Below are 17,425 nucleotides of genomic sequence, written 5' to 3'. Positions count from 1 at the left end.
TCGTCCTATACCTATACGTACTTACTGCACTTTTACGTACGTAATTTCTTAGGTAGTAAACCATATAATCTCATATCAATGTGCTTGAGTTATAATAAAAACATTTTTTATATTGAGTAGGTAAGTATGCTGCCCGCATCCAGGCTCTTCCCGCGACCTTTACCAGATCGTCGGTCCACCTAGTAGTAGGCCTGCCCACGCTACGTCTTCCAGCCCTACGTCTACGCGGGCAGCGCAGGACCGTTCATTGTGGAAAACCTTGGGGGAGGCCTTTGTCCAGCAGTGGACGTCATTTGGCTGAAACGAAACGAAGTAGGTATGCATCTTGAGGCTGTGCCAGGCCACTTACTAAAGCCGAAAGAGCACAAAATTATTTAGATGAGTAAGTATTATTTATTAGGAGATGGAATTTTTGTATTTAATTAATAAAGTCATGATTTCGAAGAGCACTCATACGGCCCGTGTGCCGGTGTGAGTGATCCAAATTAATCTTCATAACTTTGGAAAGGGACGTGCAAGGGAATTCTCAATTTGTTAATAGTTTTATTAACATATTCTTAACAATTTTTCAATACTATAAAAAGAAGTGCAAAGGCTTTATATTCTGAAATAAACATTTTCTTAAAGCTTGCAGATGAGTGATCCTATTTATTGACCGTAACATTTTTACATATCTCAGGTTAAACAATTTTTTTTACTGCACCGCAATGTTTTAACTAAACCTTTCTCGATTTTTGTTAAGATTGAAGCAAGGATCACTCAATCCTCATGCACATACCAAAAGTGCACCTGAAGGTTTCAAATCATTTGAGTAATGTTGGAATTATCAGAAAAATTGTTATATTGACATTTGATAAATCATAAAATTGAATAATTCATTATACAATTTATTAATGGCTTTAATTAAAAGACTCACAAAACACATTACATCCAACAAATAGGGTCCTAATAATGAAATATTACTACGATATTTACCATCAGTAGTATGGATTTATCAAGTATTGTACTTAAAAAAAAGCGAAGATAAGTTTCTAAAGTTGAAGGTCCTTTATTTCCATGTACTTATACAACTTAGTCTGAAGTATCACATTAATTCGTAATTAAATCGAAATAAACTTCTTATAAATACGGGGAAGATAAATATTTAAGCTACCTAATTCAATAGTGTCATACACACTACGTACTAAATTGTACACTGAAACATACCACTTTTTGAGATTATTTAATAAATGCCACATTATATCATAAAACCTAAATATTACTTTACAACAATTAATTCCAAACAAAAACATGTTATAACAACAATCTAAAACCAATGTTATTAACATAAATGATAAGATAGAACGATGTGCATTTCTGCAATAGCTTTTGCCTAAGTGATATGCATTTCCGTATAGAAAGATCTTCCAAATGTTAGTTCGAATCTAGACACAATTTATAGACCTCAACGACGTGGCACAATGTTAGTTATTATTAAAGATCACTGCTAATGTTTAATATATTCCGATATTATTAATAAATGAGATCTTAATACTTTATTAAAAGTGTGCAGTGAAATTAAACCTAAATTATTTTTCCGACAATAGAAAGCGACTTAAAAAACAAGCGTTTGCAAAATATTATTTGGCAAACATGAAATTATCTTTTTTGTTTGTAGAACAGTAAGATATTCAAAAATACTAAACAAAAACGTGTCTATCTAGCCACAAGTTATATTGTTGGTCATTTGTAAAATATCATATTAGGTAAACCATTATTTTAAGCCGATAATACATAATTTTGAAAAGGGACACGAATTAAAAATAAATATGTATTCGAGATAAATGTTAAGTGTCTACAGTAATATACAAAACTGTTTTTGTATTAGAACAATAGGGCAAGTATCATAATTGGAGCTACTGAAAAAAAATTGCAACAGAATTCCCAGAACTTTCAGATTTAATATTGATCTACATTTACAGGTTTTGAAAAAAATGCAGCAAGAAGTTAACATTTGACAAAATACGTTTTTGATTTTTGTCGATTGATCTAGAAATGTAAGACATCGTAAAAAATCTTACATCTGTATGGTAATTTTCGTGATTTTTTTTTATAAAACACTAATAAATAGCTTAAACACAAATTTATTGCAATACCTATTGCAATTTCTTCGAGTGTAAAGGCAATGTACTTGGCAAACATAACTTTCGAGGCCACTTGGCTCTATTTATTGTATTTTTATGGTTTTATGTGCATTCCTTTTCGTTAGCAAAAAAAAAGGTATCCCCCCGGTAAAAAAAAAGATTTGATCAAAAATACTAACTACGTCGGTTATTTAAAAGAGGCTATACACGCGCCTTGGAATGTCGCGCACACAACACAAACGACGCTTCAATTTAATGCTATACTGCAACTAAAAAGTAGCTTCATTTTATTTTACTATAAGTTAACACAATTCATTATTTCGACAAAATATTACATAAGGTGCATACAAATTAAAAAAAAACGTGATCACATGTAATGCCAATCTAACAGAGAAATCGAATAAATACAATAATTACATAATCTGGATTTCGCAAAGGTTGCTTTTTTACAATAATCTTACATAATTTACTTGTGGCCTTGAAATGTAACCAAATCAAAATATCTAAATATACAGGGTTACAGGTTAAGTCGACCTATTCCCGTTAAGGGCGTGTAGTTTACATCGTTTCTGACTGATTTGATTATGAAACACCCTATCCTAAATCTTACTGATTAAATTTAGTAACTTATACTCACCTATTGTTTTATTTAGCTTTTTTTGTCTCCCTGTAGATAAACCCTAAATTAGATTAGATAGCTGATGAAAGCACAACTGCAAAACAGGCGCCATATTATTTTTTAAAATATCCTTTAAAGAACAATAAACTTTCAAAATTTTCATTAGTTTTAATAAGTTTTAATCGTCTACAACGACTTATTCATTTTACGTACAATATTGGTTATTGAGGTCATAAAGCATCTTGTTTTACACGTAAAAATCAAATAATAGTAATATTAAGACACAAATTTAAAAATATCTAAGCTGATAGCCAAAAATCCGGAAATTTTCATAAAAAACAATTAAGTTCAAATTACTTGAAAACGGTAAGATTTAGGATAGCGTTTTCATAATCAAATCAATCAGAAACGATGAAAACTACAAGCCCTTAAAGGGAATAGGTCGACTTAACCTGTAACCCTGTATAATATAACTCAAAGGTGACCGACAGTGATCTATCAACGCACAGCCCAAACGAAGCGGGCTGAAATTTGGCATGCAGGTAGATGTTATGACGTAGGCATCCGCTAAGAAAGGATTTTAGGAAACTCCACCCCTAAGGGGGTAAAACGGGATCCACGCGTACGAAGTCGCGGGCGGCCGATAGTTTCTCATAAATTAAATACTCTTATACATAATATTACATTTTCTGATAATCAAAACAGGATCAAAAAGTAATATTCAATAACATCTGCGTTATTACTACACAAATGAAAATATTATACCAAAGGTCACTTAATAAAGCTACTGTAATGTTTATATACAACATTAAGAACTACGTGTCTATAAAAATAATCATTTCACAATGAAATTCATGTTATACAGTTCATTCAATACATAACAGACAAAAATAATACACCAGTAGATCATAAATATTTTCTCCAAACACACATTCTAGTGTGGTATAATATTCTGGCGCTAACACTAAGTAACAAATGAGTGAGAAGATATAAATTCTTGGATCTATTTCACCGTGAATAAGTTTAAATATCAGAAAGTAACCGTGAATGAAGGAATTCAACAAATGTTTTGAGAAGTGTTAAAACATTACACAATTTCGTAAGTATGTACATTTAGATTTGTTCATGGCAGCCCTTGTCAAACCTATGATTTTTAATAGGAGAACTCAACGGAATAACGCGGAAAAATAAGAACGCATTCGTTTTAGTTTTATACTAATACATAAATAGATAATATTTTTAATATACTGATATTGATTAGTAGACGGCCCTTTATATACTGGGTGAAAAGTTTATACACTGTTACCAAGTAGATATTATACGTTACGTGTTGACATGTACTTAAAATGCAAGAATAGTTTTGTCAATTAAATACATATTTACAAATTCATAGTATAATTTTATAAGAAAAGCTTCGGTGAATGATTTGGATTATTAAAGAAACTATTTTATTGATTTTTTTTAAATTTATGCCGTGACTTTGATTGCTATGACGCATTATCTATATGTTATCATCATTGAGATTACAGGTTTTTGTAGAATACTAAATATACAGTTGCGAACAATAATAATAAGTTCAAAAAACACATTACCAATAAAACTAGTCTTGTAAAAGCGCGACATTAAATATCATACATAAAGGCTACAGCGCCGTGCTAGACTGATCCCAAGTTGCTGTCAATGAGAAAAATATACTAAATACCTTTTTTTTTGTAAAACACTATAATATTTTGACTTTTAATCGAATGCTTCTACGTGCTCAGCGACCAGACTATAGCTGACTTTTAAAGTGTAAACAAAGCTGATTGAAACAATTACATGACAAAGAACTGGAGAAATTTGGATAGCTTAGTATGCTCTGTTTCTTGTGGATATGTAATTCGATAGAAGTGTTTTTTGCTCTCGCGATGGCAAATACACATTAATTACGAATTATTAATATACAAGTAACTAATATACGATTTTCCAAATGTATAATTTAATAGCAAGTTAATTATGAGTTTGATGAAGCTCGTGCTCTATAAAACGCACTAAAATGGCACAAACTTCGTCAAGCACGCGGTGTAATTAGTTGTAATTACTAAAACGAGTAAAATTTGTATATGACTGTGTTATTTTTTATGTATATATTTTATTGTAGTTACTATTATATTAATGAATTATATGAATTATAATTGCTCGTAAGCAATTGAGAAAAATCTAGGCCTACTGTTTTGCGGTCCTAAGTATATAATTTATAATGCAGTCTGTCCAACTAAAATGTACTTAGACATTTTGATTCATTAGCTTAATTCAATAATAACCACCGAAATAGTTGCCTGTGTCCATTTCATTTTATTGTGGAGAAATATGGCAAATATTCACGCACATTGTAGTTGGACGCCCTGTATTATTAATATAAGTATTATAAAACTATGGTATATGTATTTATATTATTACTATTGATACCATACAAAATTATTTGTAATTGAAGCTAATACCTTCATAGGCTACGTGAATACTTCAGGGTTTAGTAGACGTTCACACTACAAGTTTAGTCATGATGTATGTTTCAAATTGCAAGACGATTAGTGTATAATTATTAAATATACATAATATTTTTACGTGGTATATAATATTTTTAAGAAGACTTGGACTATTATATTACTATATCACTGATAAACGAAGACTTTGCGGATATATTGCTTTTTAGATAGGAATAAAACCGTTGAACACCATGTCTGACATGGAATTATTTTTACTTTTTTGTTTTTTAAAATTACAGTCACTATCGTAAATGTTACGTCACAACGAATACATATTTGTTTCTAAATGTATTTCGACGCGCGTAACCGCGTAAATGTATATGCATGATGAATATTGACGTTATTCAATGTACAGAAAGCATATTATGTTCAACAGGTTTAGTGAATTTGTTGCTATTTTAGACTATTATTATGAATATAGTTAAAATGCGGCATTGTACAAATAAATTTCTTATATTGTAAAAAATCTTGTGTAAAGCTCAAACGTAACTAATTCTATAGGACCAATATTGAAATATCATAATTACTACACTTTCTATTTTTCCGATGTTGGGCCCATAAAATCTGGACTTTTCGTGTAAAAGAATGACCTTATTTATAATTGACAAGAATATTGATATAGGTTCGGTTTAGTAACAGATGTGTAGAGGCTTGAAACGTCATTAGGTACTCGTTTCACGATTTAATCCGGAATGAATTAATACGCACTAAAATTTAACACCGTCTACATCTATGCCCTAATATTTTCTTTGTGTTCACAGTATTTTGAATCTACTTATAATAATAACGGGTAAAAGGAAGAATCACCTCGCTATCTCTAAAATCAGTCTACTGGTTGCAATTCTGAAATTATGGTCTGATTAAAGTTTAAACTGTCTATTGAAATATTCCCTTGCGATTCACGACTCAGAACTATGTGTATACTAAGCGTTTGCGTCATACTATGGCTTTAAAAATACACCACTATTGTATTACTACGAGTGTACTACGGAAACTTTTCGACTTTTCTCCATATCAATTATCACTCCATTCCAATAACACTGGATTATTTCTTTATATTGAGGTTTACGGCGTAGTTTATTTACCATATGCTCTGAACCAATCTCAAGCATACCGTGTGCTGCACACGTAACATGCTTTTAACATGATTTTATTTGTGTTAAGTAATATCTACTTACAAGCTTGTGTCAAATATATTCTTGTAAGTGAGTATGCTCAAAGCTCAACATCCAAATGATTTCAAGCATGCTTCCGGACTCACGGGTGGGAGGTCAGAACAACCAATAAATATGTTTCAAGCAACATGCACGCTTGCAGGAGCGCACTACTTTTAAGCATACTTAATTAACACGCTATTTATAAGCATACACCACTGTGTATCACGTAATCGTCACTATATCACGCGTGGTAACAACTAGGATATAATTATGACCTAAGATACTTAGTATAATACAATATTAATCAAACTTTACATGATCCTTCTTATTTAATGTTTGGTTTTCGTGTTTTTTTACTACATAATTACGTGTACAAAATAACATACACATCGCTAATATTACTTCCGCACGGATAGCAAATGATACAATAATTATAATAAACATTACACCTAACTCGCTTCAGACATCCATCACTCACCTATTCACACAAACACAAAAAGTAGAAGAGACAACATTCAATTCGTACATAGTTCCAACAAAAATATATAAAAAAACAATAACATACAGTAATATTTACAATTCAGTCCATTCTTCACAGTTGTTACAATTCAAAGCGTATTTACATTAACCATCACAAACGAACCGATTCAGAGAGCACACAGTGTCACTTGCAAGATATAGCACTAGAGGTGCTATTTTTCAATTAAGACAGAAATGATCATCGGTAAACAGTGAATGACGACTATAAACAACAGACGTTAGTTAAACTATATTTCCATCGCACAATACGCCTGCACTGTACCGCAAACGCGAAGACGACTTGCAATCAATGAGTCCCTGTGAGCTCTACTAAACCATTGTGACACATTCCTTATCACTTAATAAGAAGTCTATTTCATTCATGAAATACATTTAAACTCCTACATAATAAAAGGACAATAACCAATGTTTACATAGGTACCAAACATTAACTGCATGGGGATTACTTATTTGTAAGTATATGTAAAACATCTAAAACCCTACATTGCATTACATACGCAATATCACCAATATTAGTAAATAACCTAATGTAAAGTTTTAGATCGTTTGGATCTCTTCAAAGCTTTCGAAGTCCTCACCCACGGCAGCATGAAGTCTCTGCAATGGAAAGACAAAAAACAAGTAAGATTTATGAAACGTACACGTGAGTCAAATGTTGTTTTCATATCTAACTTAATTACAATGCAGCTACAATAGCAAAGTGACGGAATTTTAATTTAGTTAAGTAGTGAACATTCAAATGCTTTAAATCACGATGTAAAGCACAGCAATGTAGTCTTGGCAGTAGCGGCGTAAGGCGGTCCGCCTCGGGTGCCAAGCATCAGGGGGTGACACAAGTCGCGCAGATTAGTACTCACTGGCGCATCTGCATGGCATGGCATGTCTATATATGGGGGGGGGGGATTGTTTTTCAATCTTCGAATCGGTAGGTAACCCCAAAAAAGTCAGATTTTTTAGATCATATTGACTTAGTTCCTTCAAAGCGACTTCAAGAGGGTGCAGCTGGGTACGCCCATGTTTCTGCAGCAGTGAACGTCATTAATCTAAAACGAACGAACGTAACCTTGACGTGTACTGTGTACTCACGCGTTCGGCAACGCTGGCAGGATCTCTCCGAAGGCCATCACGGGCAGCGTGTCGGTGATCTCGATGAAGCGCACGTCGCGCTGGGGCTGCGGCCACACGGTGTAGACGGCGGGAGCGCGCGCCCCGCCGCCCCAGGGGTCGCGCTGCCGCTGCCGTAGCCGCTCGACGTGCCGCTGCTCGCGGATCCGCCGCATGTGCCATCTGGGAGAACACACGATGTAAGTTGTTCCCACTTGTCGGGCATTGGGCCCGAATATTAATCTGCAGGCACGAAACTGGCGACGGCCGAGCGATGGCGGCGCGACGCGACGGCAGAGCAACGACGATGCATACAACATGGACAGTATGGTGAATTGGTGACGTGAACGAAACGGGCGGAGGCGAAGCGGGGCGATCGCAATACTATAGTTCCAAAATACTGAACTGTCCTATCCATGACATTGGCAGTGGGGTGCCACCGTCAATACCGGATCGCTGGTTCCAATTTTTGCCATGTTGGAAACCATATAGTTGAACGATGATAGCGCCCCCCTGTCATTGAGTTTGGTGGGACAGTTCAGCGTGGGTCATCTATACTCCGCCATCGCGTCGCCAGTTTTGTGCCCGCAGACTTAATCGGGTTTCGGCGGCGTCGGCGCCGTAAGGTCACGGTTACACTAGTGTTGTGTCGTGTCGTGATGGCCTCTGACGTGTCTACTAAATGTATGAAACCGATTCTATTCTGGTGCATCACAACACAACACATCAGAAAAATATAAATTCGGCTTTAGCTTTTTGCAACGCTTAGTAACACAAATATTTTGCGTTTATCTTGAATGGCTGGTAGAGTAAAAATATTGTGAGACACGTTAAGGCTGAAGCTAAACGAGCGTAATTTACGACGCGTTTTTGAGTCTACACAAAAGTTCTGTATGAATTTCACAACGACGCAAAATGTGTTTATTTTGCTTGTTTGGCGTCAGCCTAAGACTAAACATCTTTAAAAATAACTTAGGCTGCGTTGCACCACCTAAATTTAACCGTAATTATAACAATAACCGGCGTTTTTTGTATGGAGTTTGGTAGATTTTTGACGTTTGTTAAAGTTAAAATAAGATGGTTTAACTCAGCCTTAATTACCAAAAATTTTACGATTTGTAATTATATACTATTTGGACAAATTAATAAAGACATTTTTGACATTTCATTTGCAAATTAATCTCAAACTGTGTGAGGGCGACGCATCCAAATTCCAACTGCGATCACATGGCCCATTTCTTTAAGTCCTCAGTCAGTCAGTCATTTCATCAGTACATACAATATACAACGAAAGTAATCGATAACTAGATCAATATAATTTACAACGTGTAGGTAGGTATTTCCTGAAGATATAATTTCATTCTTACACACACAGTAACATAAAAGTACCTGCATGTTGCGGCACGTTGTTTGGGCAGGCCTCCCACTAGGTGGACTGACGACTACGTGAAGGACGCAGGAAGTACCTGGATGCGGGCAGAGCTGGCCCTATCGTTGTGGAAAGTGTTTGTCCAGCAGTGGACGTCACATCGCTGAAACGAACTCCATGTACATATCCATGGAAAGGAAAGTCCTATTCTTCGCATTTATTTACTCAAAATCTAAAATACTTTATTCATTATTAAGCCTGGCCATACGACGTGGCAATGCTGCCAGCCTTTTGGGCACCATTCCCGACTGCGGCGCTGGGGGTGACATATATTTTATTTTGTAAATAACATTTATTATAAGCAATTTTTAAAGTTTTGTTTTTAAGTAATTTTAAGAATTTTGTTAGTAGATAAAATTTTCAATAATAAATATAAATTATTTTTATTCAATTTTGACCACTGGTGTCACTTACGAACGTCAAATACAGTAAAAAAGATAGCCCTTAAGGGGCACTTTACATGTCTCCTTATCTTTAGGGCCCTACCAGCGCTTCGAGACAAACATATGGCAAGTGCTGAGAAGAAAATTTTTAGTTTTATAAAATTTCAAACAATCTGAAAAGACAAACAGCATTGTTGACTTACCTAAGTTGCCGTCGCTCTTCGGCCTCTAATTTTTGATGTCGCTTTTCAAAAACCCTATCATCCAAATTCTCCGTTCCTTCGAGCGTATACGTACTGGTATACGGCTTCTCTCGCCACCTCGGTACCTGAAATGACACGCGTCAAATTAAAACAATCATTATATTACGAAACAGGTAATGCAATAAAAATTTGCACATCTGTTTAGACATTAGCTGGAATACTGAAATCTGATAAATCTTGCCGACGTTGCGAACTTCTTATTTCAATAACAACGTATTACATTATTTTCTTTTAAACAAAAAACAATACACTCCTACCATGAATGTTTAGTAAAATAACATTTCTAAATACAGGTATTAGTTTTATGCTTCATCAAGGTGGACCGACGAAATCGTAAAGGTAGCAGGGAAGCGCTGGACGCAGGCCGCTACCAATCGATCAACATGGAAAGCATTGGGGGAGGCCTATGTTCAGCAGTGGACGTCCTATGGCTGAAATGATGATGAACAGCTAAGATGTGAGTTGGTTGATTTTTTATTTTGATGGAAACTAGCAAACCTCAACAGTGGAAACTTTGCTGTCTCTGGTTTGGTCCACATCCTCCAGCTTCACATCGGGGTCCAGGCCGAGGTACCACGACAGATCCGGATCACCCACCAATGTGTGGTAGGGCTTCTTTGTCACCATTCCGGGCGTGGGAGATTTTTTCCCACGGCAAGCCGCTAGAGAAAAATATAGTACCTACATTAAAAACACTATTCCAAATTATTAAATACAATGTACAATAAATATCCTTACCTTTCCCTTTGACTGGTTTGGGTTTAGGTGGAGCCCCAGGCACTTTCGGGATATTTTGGTTTTTTGCATTTTTCCCTAGACCTGTAGTAGAGAGAGCCCGTTTTCTGCCGCGTTTGCTATCAAGCATGCCTGGCATGCTAACTTGGCCGGGTTCACCCTAAAACAAAGATTTCAATTAATTTTCATACAAAAATATACTTCAAAATATTAAATGTATTCTACTGAAATAACACTTACACCTAAAAGATTAGAGCCCATAAGACTGTGAGTCCTGACTGTTCGTTTCGTTGATTTATCCAAAACACTTTGATCAACAGTGGTGTTGTATTCCACAGAGTTTAGGTTCTCCAAACGTAACGGAGACGACGGCGTGAAGAGTTCTTGAAACTCAACTGAATCCAAAGATGGCAGAATATTGGATGCTAGATTATTTGGATTTTCACCATAGGAGAAATCACACAAACTTGTCTCATTTCCCGGTTTATTTGGGTTGTAAATTCGCCAGTCAATTTCTGTTTCTGTTTTCACTATATCTAGATCGGGTTCTTGAATGATAAGTGTTTTGACTTCCTTTTTTCTTTCAGGGGGTTGTACGTAGGTGCTGGGCATGTGAAACCTATCCAGTTTGGTCTTGGGCGTGGGCTTGACAGTGGTCTCGGCAGGGTCGTAAATGCGGCGGGTTGGTGCAGCTTCCATCGTGCCATCTGCAGACATTTTCATTCTACTATGATTGGACTTTTGAAACATAAGTTTTGGAATCGGCGATTGCTCCCTCAAGTCAGCCTCCCCGAGCTGGTAAGGATCTTCCCCAGTAGGCGTCGTGTCAATCAACTGCAGCCTGTCCGAAAGCGATCCGGTGAATTGTGAAGTCCTTTTATTTATGGCATTTTTTGACTTACCATAGGTATTGATCATTTTAGATTTTTTATTGATACTAAAAGGACTGAATTTATCATCATCAAACATTTTGCCTGAAAAATAATTTAGCATATTTAATCAACTAAATATTTAGGACAGATACACATAACTGGAGAGAATCGAATTTGTTATGAACTTACTGCTTTCAGAAACCTCAGGCTTAGCAACAGGAGTCTTTGACATTCTACTTAAGCTTCCCAATGCAGAGGATGTCCTTCGTTTATTTCTCTGTATTCTTTGGATGACAGGATTACCACTAAAAATTGATGAACATTATAGTTGTTGTATTATAATAATAATAATATCTAATATCATATCATAATATAATAAAACTAAGCAGCACTTTTTAATGGAATATTAGGACAAGGTGCCAGCCCCAAGTAAATGGTTTAGTCAGAAAAAGGTCATGTTATATGGTAAGTGGAAAATTTAAGACATACATAAACATATTTACCTATTTGAAGTCACAGTATACAAAGCTTCAGAACGGGGTTCAGTCATTATTTCTTTCTTGTTGGTGACAAACGGTGTACGCTTATTTTCAATCATTGTAAAATTGTCACGGTTTAAATTATTATCCAAAATTGAGGAAACACCCAGGTTTCCTTGCAAGAAAGTTGACACGTCTGAAAATAGTTTGATGGTCATTTAACATAATAATATTTAATGATTATTTGAAGATATTTTTGTATTAATAAAATCTTAATTTTTGAAGAATACATGTATTTAAAGACTGATAATTTACAGAACGAACGAATTTACAGAGTAAAAGGTACAGAAAAAGCTTTACTTATATAAATTGCAGTAATTTTCATAGTTTCTATAAATGTTCTACAGATATATGCAGATATAATGAAGCAGAAATCATATACTTAAATAATATTAATAATAACTGAGATAAAAGCCTTACCTTCTGTGCCCCTGCTGATCTCAAAAGAATCTTGGCCAAAAGGTTTGTTTTTATTCAAATCACTATCGTACAGAAATGAATTTGTTCTGGTATCAGGCAGTAGAAGCTCAGTGAAGCTGTTCAGCATTATCTGAAAGTTTAATCGGAATTTGTTGTCAAATAATTACCTAAATAAGTTTAACCATCAAGCAAGATTTGAATTTACATTTCAGAACACTCAGATTTTTTCAACATAAAGATTTCTTAATATTTTTTTATTTACATTTATGCTGTTGTTTTACCATGGTAAGTTCACCCTAAACAAAACCTACAGCAAGCAAGGAGTCATGGTTAAAAGTTTTTACATATACCTGTGCTGGTGGTCCGGGTTCAGCTTTCACCACAGTTGAGGTGACCGGGGGCACCACAGGCGTGGGGGGCGGCAGGCCTCCTGGCGGGACATGAACGAGCGGCGGCGGGTTGCTGTGCCTCTGACTCACTGTACTTACTCTTCTGTTCAGCTTAGTTTTGAGCTAAAAGATAAACATGTACCCAATAAAAACAATGTTCCTATCGGCAACATGAAAAATAACAGTATCAGTCAGAAATCAGTCTTAAATTTTTTACTGCGATACAATGACACAGACTTGTCTATATTTTAATTACAAAGTACAATGTAAACTTATAATAATAACTTATTGTTGATTGAGTTTCCACATAACAACATCAATATGTAGAAATAAAATAGTAGTAATAAATATGGTACAAATGTTTTAAAATAAATTAAAATGATAGACTTGCATCATTAATGTAGACGGATTACAGAATGTTTAAAAACAACTGCTTTAGATCCTATCAAATACCTATACAATACTATGAATGTAGGTTACCAGGGTTCACTTATGATCTAATCAGTTTTTAACAGGGTGGATAAAAATCACGATTTTTTTATTTTAATCAAAAAAATCAGATTGTTTAAAAAAAAACACGATTTTTTTGATTAATTTGATTTTTTTGATTTTTATTAGGTTCTGCGATCATTTCTTTAGTTTTTCTTACGCAATACATTTTTATTTACGTAGAATTGATGTATGGAGCAGGCAACACCGCCAAAAAAAATTAATTATGTGGTTGTCTGAAAAATCGCAAATGTGATTGTATGGAAAAATTAAATTTTTCAGATTCTCCATACAAAACGACAATTTCATACATTAACACCTAATATTAACATTGTTTTCGAACATTACAGTTGATTAATATTAACTCCCAGCCTTTCATTAATTCCATTTTCGGTCATTGATTTAAATCAATGATTTTTATTAAAAAAATCATGTAATAAAAATCGTGATTTAAATCATGATTTAAATCAACTTGATTTAAATCATGCAACCCTGGTTTTTAATTACTGATTAGCAGCTCTATTAAGTTTAAGTGGTGTTTAGTAAGTAATACTGCCAGTCACAAAGGGTAATGTAATATAATGCAAGTGAAAATATAATGTTTTAATAGGTATGATTACACTAGAGCAGCGGTTCCCGAAAGGTGGTCCGCGGAACCCTGGGGTTCCGTGGAAAGGCCGCAAGGGTTCCGTAAAAAATATTATCCCACGTTTCGTGACCGACGTTGTTCGCTCGCACCGACTTGTTTACGCACAAGGGAGGAGCAGGGCGTGCGGGAGGAGTAGTACGGGGGTTCCGCTAGGAAAAGTATAATCAATTAGGGTTCCTTGGCAAAAAAAAATTGGGAAACCCTGCACTAGAGGTGAAAAAGAGAGATGCATAGCTCTGTTACGGTCAAAGTGATAAATGTGAAAATTATGAATAATCGCCGGTTATTATGAATAATTACCGCATGATTTGGTTAATGTGATTAATATGGGGTCATTTATGTGTGTATAAAACTAAATAGGCGGCTTAGGGGTGGCCCAAGGGCCACCCCCGCCGCACCTTAACCTATTTTTCACTTTAAATCAAAACATTATGTTATAGGCATCATGGAAAAGTAATATTATGCAAGAAACAATCCAAACTCATTATGCCAAATTATATTAATATATGATATCAAAACGTTCAAAAGTTTGGCTGTACACGAGCACGAACACAAGATGTTGTTCTCTTTTAAGAAATTTGTTAGTACTAAGGTTGAATTATTAAATAATCACTGTTAAATGTGATTAATTTATCACTTTTACCGCGACTGTCGGTAATTATTCATAATAACCGGTTATTATTAATAATTTTCAATTTATCACATTAACCGTAACAGCTCTATAAATATGTAGTGCAGATCAAACAAGCTTAATTTTTGTGTGCTAGTTACAAAAGCATACATAGGTATAAACTTTTTTCACTCGCTGTAATTGTTTTAAGCCACAAGACATACTTTAAGCAAGAAAAAATTAAAAAAATCATGCATTAAGATAAATATACTTCGCAATGCAAACAGACATTTCATTCTGCACGAAACCAGTGAAAAAATAAATTCAAACAGGTAAGTGTAAATGAAAATCAAGACAAAAGTTCCATTATCAGCAATAAAAATAATAATTTAGGATTGTCTAAGCCACATTACCTAATTCACATCAGATAAATTTCGTTCAAATCTCTGAAGAATATCTGAAGCCAACATTGAAGAGCAGTGCATAAAATATTAATGTAGATGATACTAATTTCATACTTGAGTAAATTATGGTTGTTATTTTTTTAAGTACACAATTTGTTGTCTGTTAAAAGTATAAAGAAATTCGCTGCCAAGCTAATCCTTATTAACTGATGTGTAAGGAAAGTTTTGTGAAAGGATTATTTTTTTTAGTTTTAGAACTTTTGAATAGATAATATTGCAAGCACAAATAATATTTTCGCCATTTCATAATAGGGGATGGTACAAATCAAGACCTACCCTGGTAACCTGAATAATGACTTGATTTATTAAGCGCTCATCACATTCTCACAAAATCATAGTTTTGAACAACAAATGTATCCAAATTAAATATTCGCAGGGCAGTAAATATTTTAAAAAAATATGCAAAATGTCACAAATCAGAACAAAGAATTTGAAGTGTTCAATGTGTATAAATAATTTGAACGGACCACACTGATTTTTTTATGGAACACTTCTGCTTACAGGATTTAAACCATGTCTTACTTAATAATTTCATTAGCCTGGATTACATGCTTTAATTAAAATGAAAGAAAGAAAATATCATAGTTAGCTTATTTTACATTCAGTATCGCTACGTCTTCCAGCTCGTGGTCGCCACTCAAGAACTTTCCTGCCCCAGCGGCCATCAGCTCTTCGAGCTATGTGCCCCGCCCACTGCCACTTGATTTAAGCGATTCTGCGGGCTATGTCAGTCACTCTGGTTCTCCTACGGATCTCCTCATTTCTGATTCGATCACGCAGGGAAACTCCGAGCATAGCACGCTCCATCGCTCTTTGGGTGACCTTGAGCCTTCTTATGAGGCCCATAGTAAGCGACCACGTCTCAGAGCCATACACCATCACTGGCAACACACAGGCCTCCCACTAGGTGGACCGACGATCTGGTGAAGGTCGCGGGAAGTACCTGGATGCAAGCGGCGCAGGACCGGTCTTTGTGGAAATCCTTGGGGGAGGCCTTTGTCCAGCAGTGGACGTCTTTCGGCTGAAACGACGACGACGACGACATTCAGTATAATTTCTAAGGAGATGCAAATATTGAATAAACTAGCTGTGCGATGATTTCTTTGAATTCAAATCTGTTCATTTCCAACACACATAAAATTCACTCAAATACTAGTCAAAGAGTAAACTTCATACCAAATTATTGTAGCTCATTAAACCATACAAAAACATTAGCAGATAATTTGTAAAACATCAGTGAATTAACTTACAGTATCATTTTCCTGTTTTAAAGCTTGATATAATTTTTCCCTTTTTGTAATGAGTTCGTTTTGTTGCTGGATCAAGTCTAGGTGGTAAATGAGTAGATCCTTCAACCTCTTGTTTTGGCTCTCAGATGCAGCCAACTGACCAGAGAGTCTGCTGACTTCCGAGTTCACAACTAAGTCCTTCTCCTCGGATACTACACAATGCGTAGAGATCTCGACTTCTTTATCGAGTTGAAGCGCCTGCCTGCGGTCCGAGGTTTCAGAGTGACATGCATAAATGTGGTCGAATGGGAAACTCAGCAAGCCGTCCTTCGTGTCTAATTGGTTCAGTGTCGACAGATCGGTCGAGAAATTCACCAAATTTGTTTCATTTACACTACTGCGACTGTTCATTTTTATGGAGCCAATCTTTGGTCGCTTACGACGAGCCTGCCGGCTGTCAAAAACTATCTAACCGACACTACACTTGTTCGTATCATTACAATTTTATTGATCATCTGTTTCACTATACACAACTAAGCACTCTTGTAAAAATTAACGTATTTAAAAATTGGGCATTACATTGTCAAAACAGCGACAAACCTACGTTTCTTCTATTCTGACATTTCTTTCACGCACATGCAAAATGATAAAAGACGCATATTATCTATGCAATAAGTACGAACACTTATAGATTTTGCACATGTAAATAAATGGCGATTCATTTGTGTGAATAAATTATTATTAATTTTCTATCTAATAAACCGGGATTTGTAAACGGAATAGAACTGTATGAAAATTCATCAACTAGCGTCAAGGCGTCAACCGTAGACATTTAGTAAACTTTTTTTATTTGTCAAACATAGCATAGTGATGCGACCGGCGCAGT

The 17,425-nt window shown here is 35.2% G+C and overlaps 1 protein-coding gene across 1 annotated transcript; it reads right to left on the bottom strand.

Annotated features, from left to right (window-relative positions):
• Nucleotides 1-871: 871 nt before the first annotated feature.
• LOC135086627 (uncharacterized) lies at nt 872-17,356 on the bottom strand. Its single transcript, XM_063981379.1, has 11 exons — nt 16,561-17,356; nt 13,060-13,221; nt 12,710-12,839; nt 12,254-12,425; nt 11,940-12,055; nt 11,119-11,852; nt 10,882-11,038; nt 10,642-10,805; nt 10,084-10,208; nt 8,051-8,251; nt 872-7,561 (listed from the first exon to the last, which is right to left on the bottom strand). The coding sequence occupies exons 1-11, from the start codon at nt 16,948-16,950 to the stop codon at nt 7,489-7,491; spliced, it is 2,424 nt and encodes an 807-aa protein (XP_063837449.1). The 5' UTR covers nt 16,951-17,356; the 3' UTR covers nt 872-7,488.
• Nucleotides 17,357-17,425: the final 69 nt, after the last annotated feature.

This window comes from Ostrinia nubilalis, chromosome Z, assembly GCF_963855985.1.
Source record: "Ostrinia nubilalis chromosome Z, ilOstNubi1.1, whole genome shotgun sequence".
NCBI lineage: Eukaryota > Metazoa > Arthropoda > Insecta > Lepidoptera > Crambidae > Ostrinia > Ostrinia nubilalis.
The sequence above is the reverse complement of the archived record's forward strand: the minus strand, read 5'-3'. Positions and strand labels throughout refer to the sequence as shown.

Bases quoted from the DNA above. Each gene is read 5' to 3' on its own strand.
- LOC135086627 (XM_063981379.1), bottom strand. From the start codon at position 16,950: ATGAACAGTCGCAGTAGTGTAAATGAAACAAATTTGGTGAATTTCTCG. The intron at 10,209-10,641 runs GTTTGCTAGTTT...GTGTCATTTCAG, and splicing joins GCAAAGTTTCCACTGTTGAG to GTACCGAGGTGGCGAGAGAA. The intron at 8,252-10,083 runs GTAAGTCAACAA...GTGTTCTCCCAG, and splicing joins GAAGAGCGACGGCAACTTAG to ATGGCACATGCGGCGGATCC.